Source organism: Callospermophilus lateralis, chromosome 2 (assembly GCF_048772815.1).
Source record: "Callospermophilus lateralis isolate mCalLat2 chromosome 2, mCalLat2.hap1, whole genome shotgun sequence".
Lineage (NCBI taxonomy): Eukaryota > Metazoa > Chordata > Mammalia > Rodentia > Sciuridae > Callospermophilus > Callospermophilus lateralis.
This window is the reverse complement of record NC_135306.1, coordinates 192,196,571-192,221,746: the sequence shown is the minus strand read 5'-3', so window position 1 is coordinate 192,221,746 and position 25,176 is coordinate 192,196,571. Positions and strand designations below refer to the sequence as shown.

At 36.3% G+C, this 25,176-nt stretch overlaps 1 protein-coding gene across 2 annotated transcripts in view; it reads right to left on the bottom strand.

The window, feature by feature from the left end:
• The window catches only part of Cstpp1 (centriolar satellite-associated tubulin polyglutamylase complex regulator 1), a 180,153-nt gene that overhangs the window by 78,473 nt on the left and 76,504 nt on the right, over positions 1 to 25,176 (bottom strand). For both annotated transcript variants that reach the window (XM_076847139.2, XM_076847140.2), the window contains exon 3: positions 13,578 to 13,708. In XM_076847139.2, coding sequence (XP_076703254.2) covers positions 13,578 to 13,708 — 131 coding nt within the window. The remainder of the gene's footprint in view (positions 1 to 13,577; positions 13,709 to 25,176) is intronic.

The following is a 25,176-nucleotide window of genomic DNA, read 5'->3' as shown; positions in this document are numbered from 1 at the left end:
TGATGTCTTTCATAGAGCAAAGGCTGGACTCAAGAATACAAAGAAGGAATGGAAGTACTACTTGCCAGTGTTTAAAGTCTACATTCAGATCATATCTAAATCTTTCAAATCCTAATTTGAGAGTATAAGTTGTTAGTAAATATTATCCAAATTTGATATTATTTAAGATAGTATATCTTTGATTAGGCCATTATTAGTGGGGTACTTTGAACATGAAGTTTAGTGCCTAGCAAATACTAGGTGGTTAATAAGTGTTAGCTATTATTACTTTTTTGTTTTGTTTTGAGATGGGGTATCACTATGTTGTCCAGACTGACCTTGAATGCCTGGGTGCAAGTGATTCTCCTGCCTCAGCCTCCCAAGTAGCTGGGACTATAGACACCCACTACTATGCCCAGCTTATTATTACTTCAAATAAAGGCCCCTATACAAATAGAAAATTAGTGTACATCAGATTTTCAAAACCAACTCTCCCTAAAATAAAAGAAATGACAATATAATCCTTTCAATTATCTACCCCTGGATGGTGACTGGGAAATGGTGAACTTTCATGTTAATTAATAAAAGAGAAATAATCTACCATATTAGATGTTAGGGATATAGTTACTGGCAAAACAAACAAGGTTCTTGCCCTCATGAAGCTTACAGTCTAACAAGGAAGATGGACATCAAATAGTTATTCAAATAAACACCTAGTGAAGAAGTGTAATAAATGATATAACAAAAAAATTACAGGATGATTAGAAAAGGAATAATGGAGGGAACTAATTCAGATGAGGAAGTCAGAGAGAAGGCCCCTTTAAGAGCTGACCTTTAAACTAAGACCTAAAAGGCTGAAGGGAGTTAGCAACCTAAGGGTACTTTGTATGGAGGGTGAGGAGGTTAGAGTGGGAGAGTAGTGTATGACAAAAGCATTCCAGGAATGCTTGGGTGACAGCCCCAAATAATTGAAATGGGGGAGGGTTGTTAAATAGAGGGAAAGATTAAAGTTATTGGAGAAAGGGAAGTGAAAGATTTGAGGAGACATAAATTGTCAACTTTTTTTTTTTTCTTGGAGAAAATAATTTGAAGAAAAAAGGGAAATTGGTAACTAACTTAAATGAGAACTGAAGAAGTTGTTTATTGTTCATGTCAGGTTTCTGAGAAAACCAGGAGGAGGAAGGCCTGAGCGAAGCAGGTGACAGTTACTGACTGACTGGAAGGGTCCACAGCAGCAAAGGGACAACATGGTGGGGTTTTTGCTTATGGAAAAAATTACAAAAGTAACATTTACTCTTTTATCATTCAAACAAGACAGCCACCCTACTCCTGAAGAAAGTGTGTTGATCCTCAAAATGGTTTTTAATGAGGAGGATGAGGATTAGTGACAAGCAAAATCGAGGGGAAGTTTGAGGCAATTATGAAGAAAAGTCAGGCCAAATGCTTTATTTGAGCCTAAACTGTCTGCATCTCCCCTTGAGATCATTTCATCTACTCTGACATCAGCTATTTTAGGGAAAAAAAACAACAGACTTAAAAAAAAAATCACATAATTAGATCACTGATTCCTAGAATGTAAGCTACATAAAAGCAGGGTTTTTTGTTTTTTGTTTTTTTCTTAAATCAGTTCTCTAATGATCAGACCACAAATCCCATGAGAGTAAGAATTTCTGTTTGTCCCAATCATGTTCTTGCTCTGTCACCAGCATAAATGTTTGCTGAATGAATGAATACACCTAGACTATGAAGATAAGACCATAGTGAATTCAGAATGAAACATTAAAAAAGGTGAAGGAGGGCTGGGTTGTGGCTCAGGGGTAGAGCCCTTGCCTAGCATGTGTGAGGTACTGGGTTTGATTCTCAATACCTCATATAAATAAATAAACAAACAAATAAATAAAGGTCCATCAACAACTAAAAAAATATATATTTTTTTAAAGTGAAAGATCAATTTTATTTCTTCTTCTGTTAAGTGTCTGTTCAGTTCCTTGGCCCATTTATTGATTGGGTTATTTGGGTTTTTTTTTTTTTTTTGGTGCTAAGCTTTTTGAGTTCTTTATATATCCTGAAGATTAATGCTGTATCTGAGGTTCATGCGTTAAAGATTTATTCCAATTCTACAGGCTCTCTCTTCACATTGTTTTCTTTGTTGAGAAGAAGCTTTTTAGTTTGAACCTGATTTTACTTCTTATGCTTTAAGAGTCTTGTTAAGGAATTCAGATCCTAAGCAGACATGGTGAAGATTTGGGCCTACTTTTTCTTCTATTAGGCACAGGGTCTCTGGTCTAGTGCCTGAATCTGATCTCCTTTGTGTTGAGTTTCATGCATGGTGAGAGACAGGGGTTTAATTTCATTTTGTTACATGTGGATTTCCAATTTTCTCAGCACCATTTATTGAATAGGCTATCTTTTCTCCAGTGAATGTTTTTTGGTGCCTTTGTCTAATATGAGATGATTATATTTATTTATGTGGGTTTTGTCTCTGCGTCTTTTATTTGGTACTATTTGTCTACTTGTCTGTTTTGGTGCCAATACCATGCCATTTTTGTAACTATAGCTCTCTAGTATAAACATATGAAAAAATGTTCATCATCTTTAGCAATTAGGGAAATGCAAATCAAAACTACTCTAAGATTTCATCTCACCCCAGTCAGAATGTCAATTATAAAAATACAAACAATAATAAATTTTGGCAAGAATGCAGGGAAAAAGGTACTCTCATACATTGCTGGTGGAATGCAAATTGGTGCAACCATTACGGAAAGCAGTATGGAGAGTCCTCAGAAAACTTGGAATTAAACCACCATTTGATCCAGCTATCCCACTTCTCAGTTTATACCCAAAGGACTTAAAATCAGCATACTACAGGGACACAGCCACATCAATATTTACAGCAGCTCAATTCACAATAGCTAAACTATGGAACCAACCCAGGTGCCTTCAACAAATGAATGAATTAAAAAATGTGATGTGTGTGTGTGTGTGTGTGTGTGTGTGTGTGTGTGTGTACACATGATGGATATTACTCAGCCTTAAAGAAGAATGAAATTATGACATTGGCCAGTGAATGGATGGTAAATGGATGGAGCTGGAAAATATGCTAAGTGAAATAAGCCAATTCCCCAAAACCAAAAGCCAAATGTTTTCTCCTACAGGAAGATGCTAATTCACAATGGGGCAGGTGGACTAGGGAAGAATATAGTTACTTTAGATTAGGTAGAGGAGAGTGAAAGGAGGGGAGAGAGTTTGGGGGTAGGAAGGAGTAGAATGAATCAGACATTATTACCCTATGTACATATAACTACACAACCAGTGTGATTTTACATCATGTACAGCCAGAAGAATGAGAAATTATACTCCATTATATATGATGTATTAAAGTGCATTCTACTGTCATGTATAACTAATTAAAACAAATTTATTTTTTTAAATTAATTTATTTTTAAAAAAGGTTAAAGAAAAAAAGGTGGGAGGAATGAAATTAACAATATTAGATCCTGGTGCTCATTTTTAACTTTTTCTTCCCACACTCCATACTCATCAGCAAATACTGTCAATGTAACTCCTTAAACAGCTCTTCATCTTCATGGTCACTTCCTGTTCTGTTAGCATAGTCCTGTCTTTAGTCTTACCTGTTTTGAATTCAGTTTTCTGTATTTTTGGTCAGTGTCACATGTGAAAACAGTACCCAAATTGATAAGGTTCTACTAACTTCAGGAGAAAACACAAAGCCCTTCATTACCTGAGGCAACATGTATTCTTGCAGCCCAGCAGAGCTGGTACAAACACGGACTTTGTGAACATTTCGGTACAAACATGAGCTGTGCTACTTTCATAACTTTGTGGCATTGTGCAAGTTATTTCTCTTTCTGCTTCTTATCATATAACACAATAATAATCATACCAACTTATATATTTGTTGTGAGAATTAAATGAATATGTAATGTACTTTGCTCAGTAGCTGTTGCACAGTAAGAATTCAGTATTATTTACTTTTAATCTATAACAAAGTTCCTTTCTTATATATTAAGCACCAGCCAGTGAAAACTTCTTACCTTTTTCCAAAGGAGTCATGTTTTTTCCACTTTCAAAAACCTTGTTTTCTTGTTTTAGAATGTACTCCATTTTTTTTTTTTTTTTTTTTTTTGCTTCATAGTTTTCTACACCCCAGGATCCATACCTATTGTCTTTGCTCCTTTACAGCTTTTCCCTATTTTTGCAGGAAGAATTATTTCCTCTCTTGTACTATTATTGAATCTTACACTGGCTCTAATGATCACTTAAACTCTTTGAAAACTGTTTGTGGACCACTTTGTTTCTTCTCATAGAATGTAAGCTCCTTGAGGTCAAGTATTGCCACTTCGTCATCTGTATTTCCAGCATTTCATACAGTGTTGATGGAGAACACAGGGAAACAATAATACACTCTGGAATCAGGCTTTCTGGCTGGTCACTTACTAGAACAATGACTTACAGCTAGTTATTTAACTTTCTAAATCTTAATTTAATTTTCTATGCCATGGAACTAATAACATTATCTACCTGAGACAGGATTATGTGAAGAAAACAAGACAATCTATATAGAAGCATTTAATAAATGTTCATTGCTATGATTTTCCTTATTTTCTCTCAGATATTGTAATTTTCCTCTCTGGAAATTATATTTGGATTTTTAAATATCTTCCATTTCATTCCTCATCATATTCATGTTTTCCCTTACATTTTTGAGCATGTTTAAACAACATAAAGTAACTATTTAAGGGCTGGGTTGTGGGTCAGCGGTAGAGTGCTCACCTAGCATGTATGAAGCACTGGGTTTGATCCTCAGCACCACATAAAAATAAATAAATAAAATAAAGGTTTGTGTCCAACTACAACTAAAATATATATATATATATATATATATATATATATATATATATATATATATATATTTTTTTTTTTTTTTTTAAATAACTGTTTAAAGGTTCTTGTTATTTAATTCTATCATCTCTGTCATTTCTGGGTCTGTGTTTCTATTAATTCTTCTCCTGGTTATGGGTCCTACTCCTTTTACTGTCTGATAATTTTAATAGGGTGCCAAACTTTGTGAATTTTTCATTGTTGAGTGCTGGATTTTATTGAATTCCTGTAAAGAATATCAAATTTTGTTCTGGAATACAGATGAACCTCAACTTAAGGTGGGGTTTTGTCCCAATAAGTGTTGGTAAGTAAAAAATGCATTTAATACACTTAGCAACACAGTAAAACATAACACACCATAGATGTACTGGTTGTTTACCCTAGTGATTGTGTGGCTGATGGGAGCAGTGGCTCTTGGCTACCACCCAGCAGAACAAGGGAGTATCCTGTCACACCTTACTTTCTCATGAAAAGATTCAAGTTCAAAACTGGATAGTTTCTAATGAATGTGTATCAGTTCTGCACCATGGCAAAGCTGAAAAACCATTAAATCAAACTTACAAATCAGGGATCATCTGTCCAGCTAAATTCCTTATAGATAAGCTTAATATTTTTTGCTTTTAAGCTGCCGAGGACTCCATCTAATGCCTGGAGGGTTTTGAGGTCTCTCTCCTCTGGCTGGTAGGAGGGTGAGCTATCCCCAGCCTGTGTATGCTCTAGGAATTGTTTGGGCCACTGTTTTCAGGTGATGCCTTTTCTTTCTTTCTTTCTTTTTTTAATATTTTGTTTATTTAGTTGTAGTTGGACACAATACCTTTATTTTATTTTTATGTGTTGCTGAGGATCGAACCCAGGGCTTTGCACAGGCTAGGTGAGCCCTCTACCGCTGAGCCACAACCCCATCCCTCAGCTGGTGCCTTTTCAACCCCACATGTACACAGTTTGTAGCCTGAGATTCACAGGTCTGGAGTTCACTGAGCAACCCCTCTTCTCTGGTATTTGGCCTGTAAATTCTGGCCACTTCTGTCTCCCTAAACCCTGATCTCTGCCTCCTTAACTAAAAAACAAAAAACAAAACAAACAAACAAAAAGAAACCCTGTCAGGTCCTTCGAATCTTCCTCCCTGCACTGTTGATTGGAAACCCCTCTCAGGTCTTACAGTCACCATTGCCTGGCTAATGTCTGAAAACAGTTATTTGAGATAATGTCTGATTTTCTTGTTGTTTGTGGCAAAAGGACAATTCCCTTAGTAGGTACTTCTTCATGGAGAAAAGAAGAAGTGTCTATCACTATTTTATTAATTGAAAAAATAATATATATATATATACATATTACATATGTAAATATATGTCCGATAAATATATTTCTATTGATAAAAGCACAAAGTCCAAAATTAAATTCTAACTGAAAATACATTGTGGACAAAAAGCTCTTTTGAGTTGATACCCCTAACCAGAAGTGAAGATTTACTTCAAAGGAATTTCAGTCTTTGTCAAACTTGGAAAATTCAGATTAATCTTTCAACACTGAAAGAAATACCAAAGCGAGAAGTTGAATTTTACAGGCTTTTTACATTTGAATAGATCTCTTGCTTCTAAGAGTCTAAAGTTGCCTAGATAGCAAGAGGTTCACTATAGTGTTCGTGAGATTATCTGAAACTCAGACATAGGAAAATTAGCATCATTCAGTACCCAGCCATGCAGAAATGACATTGCATCCCTGTGTTTGCTAAAAACTAGAAGAAAATGTTTCTTGCCAAAAGAGATTAGGTCCTTAGTTTTCTACAGGTGGCTTCATTTTTAGATATGTTTTTCTATAACACTTCTTCTTCTTCTTCTTCTTTTTTTTTTGCAACCTCCCAAAAGAGTAAGTTTCCTCTTGATAACATTAAAATATATACATGATATTCTAAGGAAATTATCTGCCAAAGAACAACATAGTAGCAGCTCCAAGTAGGCACTTGGCATTCTGATTGAAAAAATGGAACTTAATAAATCTTCCTTTCAAACCTTGCCTCCAAAAGCTTTTGCTCATTCTGGATTAAAACTGGGACTCGACACATTCTGGGACTGAAAAGCGTTTCCAGTTTCCTGGAAAAAACGGAGAATATATTAACACTATTTAACTAAAGATTTTAAGATCACTTAGACACAAATGTTGCATTTAGTCCTTGAGAAATCAGCCAGCTGTGGTGGGGCATGAATGCAATGCTGATTACTTGGAGGTTGAGGCAGGAGGATGACAAATTGAGGCCAGTCTGGGCAACTTGGTGATACTCTGTCTTAAAATAAACATAAAATAAAATAAAAAGACCTGGGAGGTAGCTGAGTGGCAGAGCACCCCTGGGTTCAATCTTTAGTACAAAGTATGAAAGAAAATCATCAGAGGCTGTATGATTAAGTAGCCTAACAATAAATATCCAGTAAAAAGCTTAAGTTTTGTTTATGGCACAAGAGAATCAGGGGGAATTTGGAGCCCTTTCCCCTTAGCAGCTGGATGGATCACTGGCAGCTGCTAATATAAAGATAAAGAAAGAAACCCACATCTGTGTGGAATTCAAATGCAATATGAATCCCTTGTGCTAGTAAATAAATTCTTGAAGAGGCTCCACTTCTAAATCAGGGGGGAAAAATTAAGGCTACTTGAAGACTATTTTACATAGTTATCTGTGCTATACCACAAAAACAGCTCTAGCTGTATATACCATTCTTCAATAATATAATAGATATTAATAAATATTTTCTGATTAAGAGACAAGGAAAACCAGGCTTAATGGTACATGCCTATAATCCTAGTGGCTCAGGAGGCTGAAGCAAGAGGATTGCAAGTTCAAAGCCCACCTCAGCAATTTAGCGAGGCCCTAAGCAACTTAGGATGACCCTGTCTCAAAATAAAAAATAAAAAAGTTTGAGGATGTGGCTCATTAAGCACCCCTCAGTTCAATCCTAAGTACCAAAGAGAGAGAGAGAGAGAGACAGAGAGAGACAGAGAGAGACAGAGAGAGACAGAGAGAGAGAGACAGACAGACAGACAGACAGACAGACTAGGGAAGGACTGGAAAAGACAGATTCAATGAAATAGTACAAACTTTACCTGTAAACTCACAGTGTATAGATGTTTATGTAGATACAAATTTTGTTTACATAGAGACCAATGGAATAGTTTTTCCAAGCTAGTTCATTTAGAATTGAGTTCATACTGGGCTGGAGTTGTGGCTCAGTGGTAGAGTGTTTGCCTGGCATGTGTGAAGTACTGGGTTCAATACTCAGCACCACATAAAAATGAATAATAAAATAAAGGTCTATCAACAACTAAAAATATATATGTATAAAAAATTTTTAAAAAAGAAAAGAATTGAGTTCATATTGTTTTTCACTTATTAGTGCATACATCCCATTAAGGAAATGATGCTATTTTCAGTACACTAAATACTTCTTACACAAGAGTGAAATAAAGATGGATAATCTCTAGAGTCATATGTCAAAGAAACTGTGATAAAAGTAGAAATAACACATTAGCAATTCTGAGTTTTATTGGCAGCCTTGCAATTAACTCATTGTGTAATCCTTCTGCAAGTTACACAATTTAATTCCTTTTACAATAGGCACGTTATTTATTTGTTAGAATAGTTGAAATAATCTAGTAAAGTACTGGATAAAGTTTCTGAACATTTTTTCATAGCTATATATAAAGTAAAGGCGCACCAATTAGAGAAGAGTAGGGGATCTTGTAAGTGTAGCAAAGGCAGGCAGAGCATTGTACCTGTCCACTATTCCAACCTCAGTGGCAGGCACATGATAACTCTTCCAGAAATATTTGTTTTGAATGGATGAAGAAATGCTTTATGTCTTCCCTTTCTTTCAGGATCACTATAGAAACTGTCTTTGACATATTAAATACTTACTTGGAAAACCACATAATATGAAAATGAGAATAAGAACAGATCCTTGAGAACAGATGTTAAAGAAGATTTTATGCAGAGATTCTAAATCTAAAAAAATTGGAGCAATTTAAACTTCTTTAATTTTCTGAATGTAAGAATCTACTGACACTTTTTTAAAGCTCCCAATGGGAGTATTTTCACCTTTCATCTCACCAACATATATCTTCATATGGATATTTTCAAAATATGTTTTTAGTTGTAGATAACACAATACCTTTATTTACTTATTTTTATGTGGTGCTGAGGACTGAACTCATTGCCATGCTCTACCACTGAGCTACAACCCCAGCCCAACATGGATGTTTTCAATCAGTGTCTTTCTTATTATTTGCCTTGAAATATAATCATGAGATGCCAAACCAACAGTTTTCAAGTATAAAAATGACTTGCATTTTCTAGTTTACATTACTCTTCTCTCAGGATGCTTTGAAAGACTAGTAAGCTTCACTCTACTTCCCCAATCCTTTATTTCTAGAACCTGACCTATACTTCCTGCTGCCTAGTGAAATTTTTTTAGTTGAATCCCAAAGAAATATCAACTTTTCCCAAACAACATATCACATTATTCACAATAGTCAAAAGGGAGAAGCAACACTAGTGTTCATTCACAGAAGAATGGATAAAATGTGATATACACATAAAACGGAATATTATTCAGCCTTAAAAAGGAAGAAAATTTTGACACATGCTATAACAGGGATGAACTATGAATATATTTATGCTAAGTGAAATAAGAAATTCACAAAAAACAAATATTATATGATTCCACTTATATGAGACAGCTAGAGTAGTCAAATTCATGGAGACAGAAAGTGGAACAGTGGTTGTCAGGCGCTAGAGGTAGGAGGGAAAGGGGAGCTCTTGTCTATGAGTACAGAGTTTTCGTTTTGCAAGATGAAAAAGTTCTGGAGATGAATGGTGATGATGGTTGTGGAATGCAGGAATGTATGTAATGTCATAAAACTGCACACATAAAATTTATGTTTATATTTTATCACAATTAAAAAAATAAACAACATATTTTCCCCAGTAAATCTATTTCCCCTCCAATATAAATTTCATTGGTCATCTAACTCATTTTACATTCCAATCCAACCACCAAATTCTTAGAGTCTCTTTCCAAAAGTTCCCTTTCCATTTCCAAGGATACTGCCTAAGTTTGATTCTTACCTCTCACCTCCGCTACTATTTTCCTAAGCCATCCTCCACACTGCCTTTAGAATGGTCTTTTATAATACAGATATCATCACACCATTCTCCTATGTAAGAACCTTAAAATAATATTTATAATAGTAATGTTCATAGAACAAAATCCAACTTCTTTTTAATAGCAAAGCAAAAACTAAAAACAAACAAACAAAACAAGTCTTCAGAATAAGATTTATTCTTTACAGGCTCATCTTTCCTAACCTCCTTCATAAGTGCTAGTTATTCTGATCTCCTTGGTTCCTTGAACACTCCATGTTCTTTTGTGCTTCAGCACACACCCTACTTAGAATGCCCTTTTCTCCTTTACTGATATGGATAGTTCCTACTTTTCCTTTCCAACTTAGATCCAACAGCCAGTTCTCAGAATCTGCTCTAATCCACTATTCTCTTCCTACTACTGCAAGGGCATCCTCATTCTACTTCTACTCCTACTATTCAGGAGTTTTCTTCTTTGTACAGGCATCTCTCAGAGATAGTGCACATTCAGTTACAGACCACCTTACTATTGTTTCTTCCAATAAAGTGAAACACACAATTTTTTTTTTGGTTTCCTACTGCATATAAAATTATGTTTAAGATGGGCATAGTGCACATGCCTATAATCCCAGCTACTTGGGAGGAGGCTGAGGCAGGAGGATCCCAAGTTCAAGGCCAGCCTAGGCTTGGAGAAACCCTGTCTCAAAATAAAATAAAAAGGGGTGGGGGAGACTGAGGATGTAGTTTTGGGAGACTGGGGATGTAGTTCAATGACCCTGGGTTCAATACGCAGTATTGAAAAAAATAATTGTATGTACACTATACTTTTGTCTATTAAATGTACAAAAATATGTCTAAAAAACAATAAATACCTTATTTCAAAAATATGTCTAAAAAACAATGTATATACCTTATTTCAAAAGAACTATCACCGAAAATTGTTAATGTTCATCTGAGCCTTCAGTAACTCATAATGTTTTTGCTGGTGAAGGGTCAGCCTTGTTGATGGCTGCTGCTGGTCATGGAGGGGGTGCTGAAGGTTGGGGTGGCTGTGGCAATTTCTTAAGACAACAATGAAGTCTGCTACATTAATTGACCCTCCTTTCATGAAAGATTTCTCTACAGTATGTGATGATATTTCATAGCATTTTACCCACAGTACAACTTCTTTCAAAATTGGAGTCAATCCTCTTAAGCCTGCCATTGCTTTATCAACTAAGTTTACATAACATTCTAAATCCTTTGTTGTCATTTCAACAATGATGATGTTCACAGCACCTTTACCAGAATATATTCCATGTCAATAAACTTTCTTTGTTCATCCATAAAAAGCAACTCCTCATTTATCAAAGTTTTATCATGAGGCAGCATCGATTTAGTCATGTCTTCGGGTTCCATTTCTAGTTCTCTTGAACTATATAGTGCACATGTGCAGTTACTTCCTCCACTGAAATCTTGAACCCCTCCAAGTCATCCATGAGGGTAGGCTGGAATCAGCTTCTTCCAAATTCCTGTCCATGTTGTTATTTTGACCTTCTCCCTTAAATCACAAATGTTTTTAATGACATCTAGAATAGTGAATCCTTTCCAGAAGGGTTTACTTTGCCCATATTCATCAGAATCACTACTTCTGGTAGACAATAGCCTTAAGAATGTATTTCTTAAATAATAAGACATGAAAATAAAAATTACTACTAGATCCATGGGCTGCAGATTGGATGCTGTTTAGCAGGCAAGAAAGCAACACAACACTAATCTCATTAAATAGCTCCATCAGAGCTATTGGGTGATGAGGTGCACTGTCAATGAGTAGTAATATTTTGAAAAGAATTCTTTTTTTTTTTTTTTTTTTTTTAGTAAGCAAGTCTCAACAGTGAGCTTAAAATATTCAGTACACCTTGTTATAAACAGATGTGCTGTCATCCAGGTTTTGTTATTCTGTTTACAGAGCACAGACACAGTAGAGTTAGAATAATTCTTAAGGGTCCTAGGATTTTCAGAGTGATAAATGACCACTGGCTTCAACTTAAAGTCACCAGCTGCATTAACCCTTAATATGAGAGGCAGCCTGTTCTCTGAAGGCAGCCATTGACTTCTCTCTAGCTAAGAAAGTCCTAGACTACATCTTTTCCCAATAAAAGTTGCTTCATCTACAATGAAAATTTATTGTTTAGGGTGGCCACCTTCATCAGTTATCTAAGCTAGATCTTCTGGATAACATGCTGTAGCTTCTACACCAGAACTCACTGCTTCACCTTGCACTTGTATGTTGTAGAGTTGACTTCTTTCCTTAAACCTCATGAATCAACCTCTGCTAGCTTCAAACTTTTCTTCTGCAGCTTCTCTTAGCCTTAGTAGAATTGAAGAGAGTTGGGGTCTTGCTCCACGTTAGGCTTTGTCTTAAGGGAATGTTGTGTCTGATCTGATCTTTTATCTAGACCACTCCATAGCAGCAATAAGGCTATTCTGTGTTCTTATCATTTGTATGTTCATTGGAGTAGCACTTTTAATTTTCTTCAACTGCTTTTCAACTCTGCATTCACAACTGGATAACTCTGGAACAAGAGGACTAACTTCTGGCCTATTTTAGGTTTTGACATGCTTTCTTCACTAAGCTTAATCACTTCTAGTTTTTTATTTCAAGTGAGAGACATGCAATTTATCCTTTCATTTAAACACTCATTGTAGGGTTATTACATTGCCTAATTTTAATGTTGTGTCTCAGTGATGAGGAAGACCAAGGACAGGGAGAGAGATGGGGAACTGGTCAGTTAGTGGAGCAGTCAGAATGCTCATAACATATCCATTAAGTTTACTGACATATGGGTATGGTTTGTGGATATAATTACAAAATAATTACAATAGTAACATCAAAGATCACTGATCACAGATCATCATAACAGATATAGTAACAAAAAAGCTTAACTATTGCAAGAATTACCAAAATGTGACATAGATGCACAACATGAACCAGGCCTTTGGAAAAATGATGCAACACACTTGCTTAATGTAGGATTACCACAAACTTTAAGTTAGTATAAAAAGCACAAATGTGCATAGTACAATAAAGCAAAATGCAATAAATGAGGTATGTCTGTATTCACATTATTCTTTGTATTTCCTGTACAGTATTTTAATATTTGCCAAGAGCAAGGGCTCTGAAGCCAGACTGCTGTGGTATTAATCTGAACCCACCATTTACTAGTAACCTTCCAAGTTATTTAACCCCTTTGATCCTCAGTTTTACTAGTTATAAAATGAGGATTATAGCATCTGCCATGAAGAGCTGGTGTGAGGATTAAATCTTATGAGGATTAAAGCATTCAAAACCATACTTGATTCTTAATAAGGTATAGCTAGTGATGGTAGTGGTGGCAGGAACATTTCTGACACAATACTGCCATCTCCTCAAAAGCAAGATATTCCAAAAGCCTTGAACAGTATTTACAGGAACTTAAGAAAGAGTTTGGAAGGAAGAACAGAGGGAAGGAAGGAAGGATGAGAAGAAGGAAGAAAAGAAAGGAAGGAGAGAAATAGACAAAAACAAATAGAATTGGGAAAGACTTACCACCATTTTTGCCCACAGTTCGAAAGCATCTCCAGAAGGCCCGTAAAAATGATGCCCTATTGTGGGGGGTGGCTTGGATGAAGCTGAATTCTCGAAAGAGAATATGAGTTCCCTGGCATACACTGGTAAAACTGCAAAGACAAAAATTAAATCATCATCAGATGGAATTCAGAAAGCTGCATTCAGAATGAAAATTTAATACCAGAGAGAACCACTGCCAAAGACGTGGGAGAAATCTATCTTTTCCCCAACAAAACTTGGAAATACAGATTAGACAAAATCCTTCTAAAGGGAAGTCTCTTCAGATAACCACATCCCTCTGAAAATTCTTGAGTCCAGTTCCTCTGAGTACTTCCTGCCTACAACATGTACACATTGAGGATATTTTAATCAGTCAATGGAGAGTTCCCTCTTATTAAGGGAACTCTTTCGATCTTTACCTGGATGATACAGGCACTCTTTTTTTGGAGAATATTTCTCCTTCTATCCCATTCGGAATTATGCTTCCCTAAAGTATTCTTTCTGTACTGCCCTTGGTCTATAGCAGCTGTCCTAAGGATAACATGGCTTATGGGGAGGGTAGTGTCTGTTCTAGTTTAGGGTGCTGCTATATACCTCCCTGACAGTAACCCCAGAGACAAATCATATGTGGAAAAGGACAGGAAAAGTTCCAAACAGTACACTAAAGGCAAATAGGAAGAACAAGGGTAGAAAGTGGCCCCTAACTAGAGAATGGAGCAAAGCCCCAGGGCCCAAGTGAGTCAGTGTTTAAACTGGGCCAGGGAAGGGAAAAAACACACTCCACTGCCTTTGGGTTCCCTGCCAAAGAAATAAAGGCTGTAGAGCTTGGCGTAATCTAAAAATGGAAATTCCACAGAAGAAAAGGCAATTATCCAGTAATCATCCCTACCAAGGGCCAACTGCAGGTTCCAGAAAACTCCTAAATTCTCTGACAAGTAAATCACGGGTGGAAAACATGTTAATCTTTGTGGAGAAGCAGACACTAAACTGAAGATGGCAAGCAATGGAGGGAACAGTGGTAATTCCAAGCTCCAGTTTGCATCTGATGACCATCTAAAGCGGGTGGGGATCTGAATCTCCAAACTGAACAGGAAAAGAATCTCACTGTCCTTCTCCTAGACCAAATTTAGGGGAAAGTTTTTACTGTCTTTAACAGAGACTATGCTACCATTTAGGATAAAATCAGCCTCTTCCTATTAATATTAACAGTACTATAATAAAAAAGCAAATTGCACACTCATCTTTTCTCTTAGAAAACTAGTATAGAAATACACTTTTAAGATACTATAAGAAAGTATAAGAACAACATCTGTCAAAGGATTGTGTTAGAAGAGAGGTTTTTAAAAGTCTGTTAAAGTGTTAAACTACCCATGCCGTTTATGGCCTACACAGGAAAATGAAAATACAGCAAATGAGCTGTTCCAGGTAAATGGGTCAGGCTACATTTCCAGCAAAAGAAGCCTAAAATGATAACATTGTAACCTACATTTATGAAGCAATCCCACAAAGAATTAGGCCCAAAGTGTGTTTCATACCCTAAGGGGAAAAGGCAGTGTTTAGGCTGTGGTCTAAGCAGCAAACAACTAATAATAATGAAACTATATCCTTTTAATAGCTTTCAATGCCACATTTTGCATAAAGCCTTTTCCCCATCCTATCCCCTACCTCCAATCCCCCTCTTATCTCACTTACAATTCTCAAAAAAACACTATTTCATTGTTTTATTTTGTTTTAAAGTCCTTTTAGACTGCAAGTTCATGTAGTAAACAATTGGGTTGTACTCATCTTTGTCTCTACTGTTACCCAACACAAAGATACTCCATAAATGTTTGTGGTAGTTGATTTTGAAAGATAAGAAAAAATTAGTAATACCAGATAGAATGAATATCTGCAGCTCTCTATAATGAAATACTAAAAGTCCATATTTTATAATGTTTTTAAAAGTCTAGGCCTTTCTTCTGGTATTGTAATGTTGCAATTGGCCTTCTTTTGATTAGTATTTTCCTGGTGTATCTTTTATTATTATGTACCTTTTATGACTTTAATTTTAAATTTTCCAGATCATTTTGTTTTAGGTGTGACTCTTATAAATAGTATATAGTTTAATTTTGTCTCTCTATCCAAATTTACAGTCTCTATATAGTAAAATATGTATTTTAAGTGTATTTAATTAACATCTGACATTTATTTGGTCCTTTCCGTCAACTGTCTTCCTTTGCCTTTTCCCCTCTTTTCTTGCTTTCTATTTTGTTGGTACAGTTTTGTGGGTTTTTTTCAAAAAAATTATTTCTACTTCTTTGTTAGTAAAGGTATAGACAGAATCTGAAATCTTTTAAATATTTTTTAAAATTTAGCATACTTACATTTATTTATTATATTTAGCATATAAATATTTATGTGTACATTTTTCTCAAATGTTGACAGTTACTCATTATCACTCTAAAACAAGACAAGGATCAAAGCATCCTTGAAGTTGCTGAGGCTGGCTTTGAACTTGCAATCCTCTTGTCTTAGCTTTCTGAGCTGCTGGTATTATACGCCTGTGCCATGGCTTCAAAGCACACTTTGAATAATTTACACACAATTTTCACATTTTCTATTATCTTTTAGAATTTTACTTCTACATTTTTAAAATGGAAAACTTTTTAAGGTAGTAAAATATATATAATTTTCATCATATTAGCCATTTGTCAGTGTGCAATTCAGTGGCATTAAAAATATTCACAATAACCAGGTGTGGCGGTGCACACGTATAACAACAGCAGCTCAGGAGGCTGAGGCAGGAGGACTTCAAGTTCAAAGCCAGCCTCAGCAACTCAGTGAGACCCTGTTGCCAAATAAAAAACAAAAAGGGCTGGGACGTTGCTCAGTGGCTAAGCACCCCTGGGTTCAATCCCGAGTATCAAAAAAACTCAAAAAAACTAAAAATTCATAAAGCTGCACAACCATCACCACTATCTATACCGAAAACATTTTGTCATCTCCAACAAAAACCATATATCCATTATATAGTAAATAATGTCTTTTTTTGGCCTCCCACTAGACTTTGGTAACCTCTATTTCACTTTCTGTCTCTGTAATCTACCTATTCTAGATACTCATATAAGTGGAATCTTACAATATCTGTCCTTCTATGTCTGGCGTGTTTCACCATGGATAATGTTTTTTAGGGTCCACACATGTTGTGGCATATATCAAAATCTCTTTTTAAGAATTAATAATGTGTGGGGCTGGGGATGTGGCTCAAGCGGTAGCGCACTCGCCTGGCACGCGTGCGGCCCGGGTTTGATCCTCAGCACCACATACAAAGATGTTGTGTCCGCCGAAAACTAAAAAAATAAATAAATATTAAAATTCTCTCTCTCTCTCTTTAAAAAAAAAAAAAAAGAAGAAGAAGGGATCCTGAGCTTATGGAGCCCAAATATTAAAAAAAAAAAAAAAAGAATTAATAATGTGGGCTAGGGCTGGGGCTGTAGCTCAGTGATACAGCACTCATCTAGCATGTGTGAGGCCCTGGGTTCAATCCTCAGTACCACGTAAAAATAAACAAATAATAAAAGTATTGTGTCCATCTATATCTAAAAATATTTTTTAAAAAGAATAATGTTTCATTGTATGCATGTACAATATTGCACCTTACTTCCCCCTTTGGTTATTGTGAATAAAGCTGCTATCATTGGTGTACAAGCATCTGTTCTCATTTTGCTTTCAACTCTTTTGGATATATACCTAGGGTGCAATTGCTGGGTCATATGATAATTCTATGTTTAACCTTTTGAGACACCACCAAGCTGTTTTCCAGAGTGGCAGTATTATTTTACTCCTAGCAGCCATGCACGAGGGCTCCCACTTCTCTGAGTCCTCAGCAACATGTGTTCTTTTCCTTTTCTTTTTTTTCTTTTCTGATAGCCAACCTAGCAGGTATGATAGTATCTCATTGTTTTGATTTGTATTTCCCCAATACCTAATGATCTTATTGAGCATCTTTTTGTATATTTATTAGACATATATAAAATCTTTGGAGAAATGTCTATTCAAGTCCTTTGGCTCCTCCATCCCCAGCAACTCAGGCTCTTGGTGCTGGGGATCCAACCCAGTGCCTTGTGCATGGTAGGCAACACTACCACTGAGCTAGACCCCTATCTCTGGTCATTTTCCAATTAGATTTTTTGTTTTGTTGCTACTGAGTTGTAGAGGTTCTTTATATATTCTGTATATCAATTCTTTATCAGATAAAGATTTGCAATTATTTTTTTCCTATTCTGTAGGTTGTCTTCCCTCCGCTCCCCCCGCCCCCCATAGCTCTGTTAGACCCAGGGCCTGGCACCTGCTAGGTAAGCACTCTACTACAGAGCTACATCCCCAGTTCTTTTTCTTCTAAGACAGGATCTCACTAAGATGCCAAGGCTGGCCTTAAATTTCTGATCCTCTGTCTCAGCCTCCTAGGTAGCTGGGATTATTAACCAAGCCAGGTTATCACTCTTGGCTTGGATTATGATTTCTCAGTAGTTATAAACCTTTAGCTCTATCAGCAAAAGCCTTGAGGGGTGAATGCTCTGTTTGCATCTGCCTAAAAATATCTATCTTCCCTTCTGGAGAGAGATGGTTTATTCAGTGAAAAATTCTGGGTTACCACTTATCTTTTCTTAGCACTTTCAAGATACTACTCCATTATCTGGTACCTATCATTGTAATCAAGTCCACAATTTGTCAAACTCCTGCCATCCCTTTGAGTTAATCATTCTTAATTCATATAAGCTATTGTCTTTATTATTAATATCCTGCAGATTCTACCATATCGATTTATTTTGGCCCTGCACAGCATTTTAATCTGATATTTTGGGGTCAATTCTGAGAAATTCTATCATTATCTTTTGAAATATTGCTTCTTTACCAGTTTATCATTTTGCCTCCTATCATATATATATATATATATATAGATAGATAGATAGATAGATATAGATATAGATATAGATATATATCGCCACTCAATGTCTTTTGCCTGTCTTCTCATAGTTTTTATCTTTGTGTTATAGTTAGTATCTTCCATATTAATTCTCTATTCTATTATGTTTTATCTAGATTTTATTCTACTGAATTTTGGTTTTTCTTAATTTCAGAAACTTATTTTATCTTTGCAGGATTTATCCTTTAAAGAATACACATAGTTTTTTCTTCATTTTGCACGTTTTTATCTCCCAATTTTCTCTTCTTTTAAAATAAACATCAATACTCTCTTTAGCTCACTAAGAATCCTATACATGTTTATTGGGTTTACTGTCTGGCTTTCTTAGCATTAGTTTCCCTTATATAGTTTACAATTTCAGTGTACAGGCTTATATTAAGTGTGAGACTTTTACTGTCTTAGGGAACAAAACTAGTGTAGAGTTAGTTTTTTATACTGGATGACTTGACTCCATTCCTGATGTTATTGGCAATATCAAAGAGACAGTCATTCAACCCCCAAGTGACTCAGACCACTAGGTCCTGGCTGTAAGGCTCTGCTTCCTCATACACTCCAGGTTTTATATAAGCTATTTCCCAGGTAGTCACCATAACTTTTTTTGAGTCTCTCTTCAAAAGGCAGAGATGAGGCTTGCTCCAGGTGTCCTGCTCTGAATGTGGCCTTTTTAGCATCTACCATTTCACAAGAAATGAATTATCAGCTACCCCAGACCCCTTCTAACCCAGAGTGCAGGAGGTCTGTGGTTTTAGACCCATTTGCTGCATTGTAGTATTGTTTAGCTTCTAGTCCATAGATGAATTTATATTGGTTTTACACATGGCTATATTCCTTAAATTTTCTCTTTAGAAAATATGTTTCTGGAATGAATTGGAGGCCCAAGTCATTAATCCTACAAGTCATCATGATCAGAAACTAAAATAAACTTTCTCCCTTCCAAGCCCTAAAAATGTGTATTCATGCTAATTTTCCTTTGTATTTAGCCAAATTAAAAAGTTCTTTAGTAGACATCAATCTTTCATCTAAAATACAAAATGTACCTAAAAACATCTTAAAGGCCATAGAGGTATGCCACATATCTGTCTTAAACTGCTTTCTCTAAAAGCAAGCCAGGCATGATGGTGCACAGCTGTAATCCCAGCTATCCAGGAAGCTGAAGCAGGACAATTGCAAGTTTGAAGCCAGCCTGGGCAACTTAATGAGACTCTGTTTCATACTTAAAAAAATAAAAAGTGCTGGGGGTATATATAGCTCAATGGTACAGCATTTGCCTTCCACACGTGAGGCCCTGGGTTCCATCCTCAATAGTACAAAACAAACCAGTATTCAAACGTCATTGAGCAAATTCTTTCTTTCTTTAACTTCTTGGAGGTTTTCCTTGAAGATTTTAATTTTTTAACATTTTGACATGATTCCAAATTTACCAAAAAGAATTCCCAAATACACTTTGCCTAGATTACTCAAAAGTGACTATTTTGCTGTTTATTCTAACAGGTTCTCTTTCGGGTTCCTTCCCTTCCCTTTCCCGCTTCCTGCCCTCTCTCCCAATACATACACACGCATGTACAGATATTGTCAATTGTTGATATGATGCTCATTTACCTCTACAGTGTGTGTTGCCTAAAAACAAGGAATTTGGTTATATAACAGCAGTTCAATGATCAAAATCCAGAAATTAAAATCGATACGATACTAATACCTATCTATAGATCTTATTAAGATTTCATCAATTGTCCCAATAATGTCCCTGTACAACAAAAAGAGAATCCAAGATTATACCTTGATTTCAGTTGTCATTGGATCTTTAGTCTGAAACAGTTCCTGAGTCAGTCTTTGTACTTCATAACATTGACATTTTTTTTTTTTAAGTACAAGTTATTTTGTAGAACATACTTCACATTGAGTTTGTCTGATGTTTATTCATGATTAGATCCAGGTGAGTATTTTTGGCAGTATTATCACAAAAGTGATGATGGGTTTTGCTCTGCACAAAATCAGGAGGCACTTGCTATTAAGTAGTCTAGTTACTGATCATGTTAACTTTGATCGTTTGGTTAAAGTGCATCTGCCTGATTTTTCCATTGTAAAGTTACACTTTGTAGTAAATAAGTATCTTGTGGGGAGATATTCTGAAGCTGTGGGAATATACTGTCACTCTTTTCCTTCCTTCCTTTTTGGTACTAGGGATTGAACCCAGGGGTGCTTTACCACTGAGCTATGTCCCTAACTCTTTTTAATTTTTTTTTTTTTTTTTTTTTTTTTTTTGAGACAGGGTCTTGCTAAATTGCCCAAAGGAGTCTCAAATTTGGAATTCTTCTGCCTTAGTCTCTGGGATTATAGGTGTGTACAACTGTGCTCAGAAAATATCATCATTCAAAACAACCTTTTGCTGCTTTTATATACAGAACAAAAATGAGATCTTCATTGGGGATCTTCATTTTGTGGAATATGTTCTACTAATAGGTTTTCAAACTGAATTTTTTTTTTATTTTTTATTTTTTGGCAGACACAACATCTTTGTTTGTATGTGGTGCTGAGGATCGAACCCGGGCCGCATGCATGCCAGGCGAGCGTGCTACCGCTTGAGCCACATCCCCAGCCCTCAAACTGAAATTTTATTCTGCAAATAGATATCTTTCCATAGCTTAAGTCGGTCCCCTAAACTAACAAATCTCTGGATTTTTTCCTTCTTTCCTTGTGAAATCTGGATAAAGCCTGAAGCTCTTAAATGTTTTCTTTCCACTGATTATCTGCTATAGAATTTGGCAGTGCTAACTTGATGAGAGAAATCAGTGGGACAGACAGAACCCTGAAGTCATTTAAACAACATACTTGAACAGAAGTTGCCTGGCACCTGCTTCTTATCTAGTGCTACCAAAAAAAAAAAAATCTACACAAAAGATTAAAGCAGCATTTTTACAAACTTCTCCTTCACTATTGTGCTGTAATTATTCCCCATTCTATTGTTCAACCATGCAGTACACCCACTACAGGAAAAAGTGAACAATATGATCCTGTGTTCAAGGAGAAATTTGACAAATTTGTTTTGTGGTGTGTGTGTGTGTGTGTGTGTGTGTGCGCACATGCACATAGGATACCGGGAATCAAACCCAGGGGCACTCTATGAGCTATGTTCCCAGCCCTTTCTATTTATTGAGACAGTGTCTCACTAAGTTGACAAGGCTGGCCTTGAATTTGCAATCCTCTCATCTCAACCTCCCACAAAGTGTGGTTTTAGTATATGGCTTGCAGGAAGGCATCCATGCTCACCACTATACCACAGTGCTGTTTAATACTTGGTATATTCGGAATGAGCTTCAGCCCATGGATATACATCAGGTGAATTTTGGTTTCAGTGATTATAGGTTCTCTCTTGGCCATGATGAAATAAGAAAGTGGTATTAGAAAATAGAAACCTGCTACACTATTGGTGAGTGCTCAGTCTTCTTCATCTTCTTATTGCCAACACTGACTCACAATTATCCAAGACCTTCAGCTTCTAAAAAACCCCAATTTTGGGGCTGGGGTTGTGGCTCAGTGGTAGAGCACTCACCTAGCACATGTGAGGCCCTGGGTTCGATCCTCAGCATCACATAAAAATAAATAAATTAAATAAATGTATTGCGTCCAACTACAACTAAAAAATAAATATATTTTTTAAAAATCCCAATTTTAGGAAGAAATCCAATAAGGACCAATCAATCTCAGTCACTATGTAGAAACAGATAAGCCAATTTGGGAGATCTGAGCTGCCATTGTGGTAAATGGGATTCATAATTTATGCAACAGCAAAAAAAAAAAAAAAAAAACAAGCAAACAAAAAAACCCCAAACCAATTTTATCAGTTTACTTTAGTGCAGCACTTTCATTTCACACTTAAGATTTTTTTTTCTGCCTAAGTAATCCTCAGTAGTAGAGCTAGTTTTCAGACCATGACATCAGTGAGATCATATTTTATTGCATTATGAAAAGAAAAACTCACAAGATAGATCACAGGCCCTGGGAGCCCTGCAATGGGAAGCACACATAATTCTGCAGTTTCTTTCCTTGGTCACTTCACCAAATGCTTTTCTGTCACCAGATCTCATAAAGAGTCTTCCTAAAATAGAAGTGGAACAGAGTACTTATACTAAGCGGGACTGTTGCTAAGGGGAGAGGATAATATTTTCAGAGAGGTTGATCACCAAGCAAATTCCCCCCAACGAGGGTAATAAGCAAAGGATCTAGTTCTCACATATTGCTTTTCTGAAAGTAAACTATCCCCCATTGAATCTTTGTTTATAATTCAGTCAAAATCCTGCCAGAGTGTAAAGGAATGCTTCAAACTCCTTTTTGAAGCCCTCTAACTTCAAAACTTATTGTTGAAGGCCTGGAATGCTGTGGTAAATCCCCAACTGACTAGCCAGCACATCAGTTCCTTACCCATTGAGTATCCTGGAGGAGCAAGATGATTCATTATCATCTGTTTCCCCTTTGCAGCTTTAAATGTGAAAGAACATCTCTTATAAGGTTGGTTATTCCAGGCCAGTAGGAGTAGGATGGGAAAGCAATGCACAGAACCCTGGGAAAGCTGGACATGGTAGTGTGTGCCTGGAGGTTGAGGCAGGAGGACTGCAAGTTTGAGGCCAGCAACAGTGAGAGCCCATCAAAAGTGTTGGGGCAGGGAGCAAGCACTGGGGAAACGTTACCTGATTCATACTCTGCAGAGTATATTAGAGATTTAAATTTTTATAAACAGTACAGTAATTTAGAAATTTTTTCATATGCTATATTTAAAAAAAAGAAAGTTGCCATAAATCTCTCGTTTGTTGCATTGTTTTGTTCAAGGTTCCTGAGCCCTTTCCCCCAGGCCTCTAAGCAGAGCTCTGGAGAACAGAGCTTCCAGAAGCCTGCCTGAGTCATTGTATTTCCCTGGTGTTTCAGGGGAATCATCCCCTAGCTCCATAGGAAGAGTTTCTGGACAAAGATTGTCTCTCTTTCCCAGTATTTGTTACATCTCCTCTTCTGCTACCTGTTACATCTCGCTTCTTTCTTATGCAGTCTCTAAGCCTGTCCTCTGCTCTTTCTTTCTCTTACCTCTTTGAACCCCATCTTTTGTTTGTTACCCAAATCACCCTGTCTGGATTGTTTCTTCTTCTAGGCAGTATCTCAGGTTATATTGTCACAACTGAGGATCCCTCAGTCACCCACAGATCCTGCCATTCCCTCTTCATAAAGTGACTCCTCACTACTGCCAGACATCACAGTAGCTTTCTTCTGTTTCTTGCCAGCTCACATGTCATATTTTCATCTAATTTCTTGTCTGATTTCTTGTTTAGTTCTTTCAACTCAGTACTAATTTGTTTCTTGGTTTTGTCCATCTGCTACATATCTCATCCAAAAAAATCTTTTCTTCCAGTGCTGGAGATTGAATCCAGGGCCTCCAGCATGCTAGGCAAGTGCTCTACAACTGAGCTATTATCTCCTTTCCCTAAACAACATTTTAAAGTAAATCTTATTCTTTTTTTTTTTTCTTCTTTTTGGCTGTAGGTATAGCAAATAGGTCCTTTTATGCCATCGGTTTTGTTTGTTTGTTTGTTTGTTTTTCTTCTTGGTACTAGGTATTGAACCCAGGAGTGCTTAACCACTATACCACATCCCTAGCCCTTTTTAATATTTTAATTAGAGACGGGGTCTCACTGAATTGCTTAAGGCTTTGCTAAAGGCTGGCTTTGAATTTGAGATCCTCCTGCCTCAGCCTCCTGAGTTGCTGGGATTATGGGTGTGCACCACCATGCCCAGTGATGCTTTTCTTTTTTTTCTTATTATGATCCCGCAAAAGGTTCCCATTAGTATTCTCTGCAGATCTCACTAAAAATCCAACACTATTTTTATGGGCCCCCTAAATGTTACAAACCCCTTCCTCAGTACCATCTCATTTAAGAGCTGGAAGTTTAATTAAATTTATCAGTTTCTTAATTTAAATTCCAGCAAGTAATTTTCAAGTTATATCATACTTTGTTCTTACTCATGATGACATAAGTTAGGTTAAAAGAAGACATTCATATAAATACTTTGGTAATAGGCCAAGTCTTATTGGCCTTGATTATAATTCAAAATGATGATAACACTCAAAGGGATTTGGGCTGTAGGGTTTGTTCCTTTAGATCCACCATGTCAGACTTGTTAATGCCGATTCCATTCTCCTCTCCCTGGTTATCATTTCATCATGCCCTGTGTTACCATTATTTCCAGAAGTGTATTCTTTCATTTTATTAGTATTATCTCCAAGTTGATCCCACTTTTTAGAAAATAAATTGTTTCTTTCAGTAGCCACATGTACTTCATTTTATTAGTATTATCTCCAAGTTGATCCCACTTTTTAGAAAATAAATTGTTTCTTTCAGTAGCCACATGTACTTATAAACTTACTGATAAGTCCACATATATTTTCAAAATATTTATTGCCTGAGTTTCCATGTACATTTACTTGAAACTCCTAAAATAACAGTGCTATAAAGTTTAAAGGTTAAAGTTTTGTTTTGTTTTTGTATTGGGGATTGAACTCAGGGACATGTAACCACTAAGTCACACCCCAGTCCTTTTTATTTTGAGACAAAATCTCCCTAAGTTGCC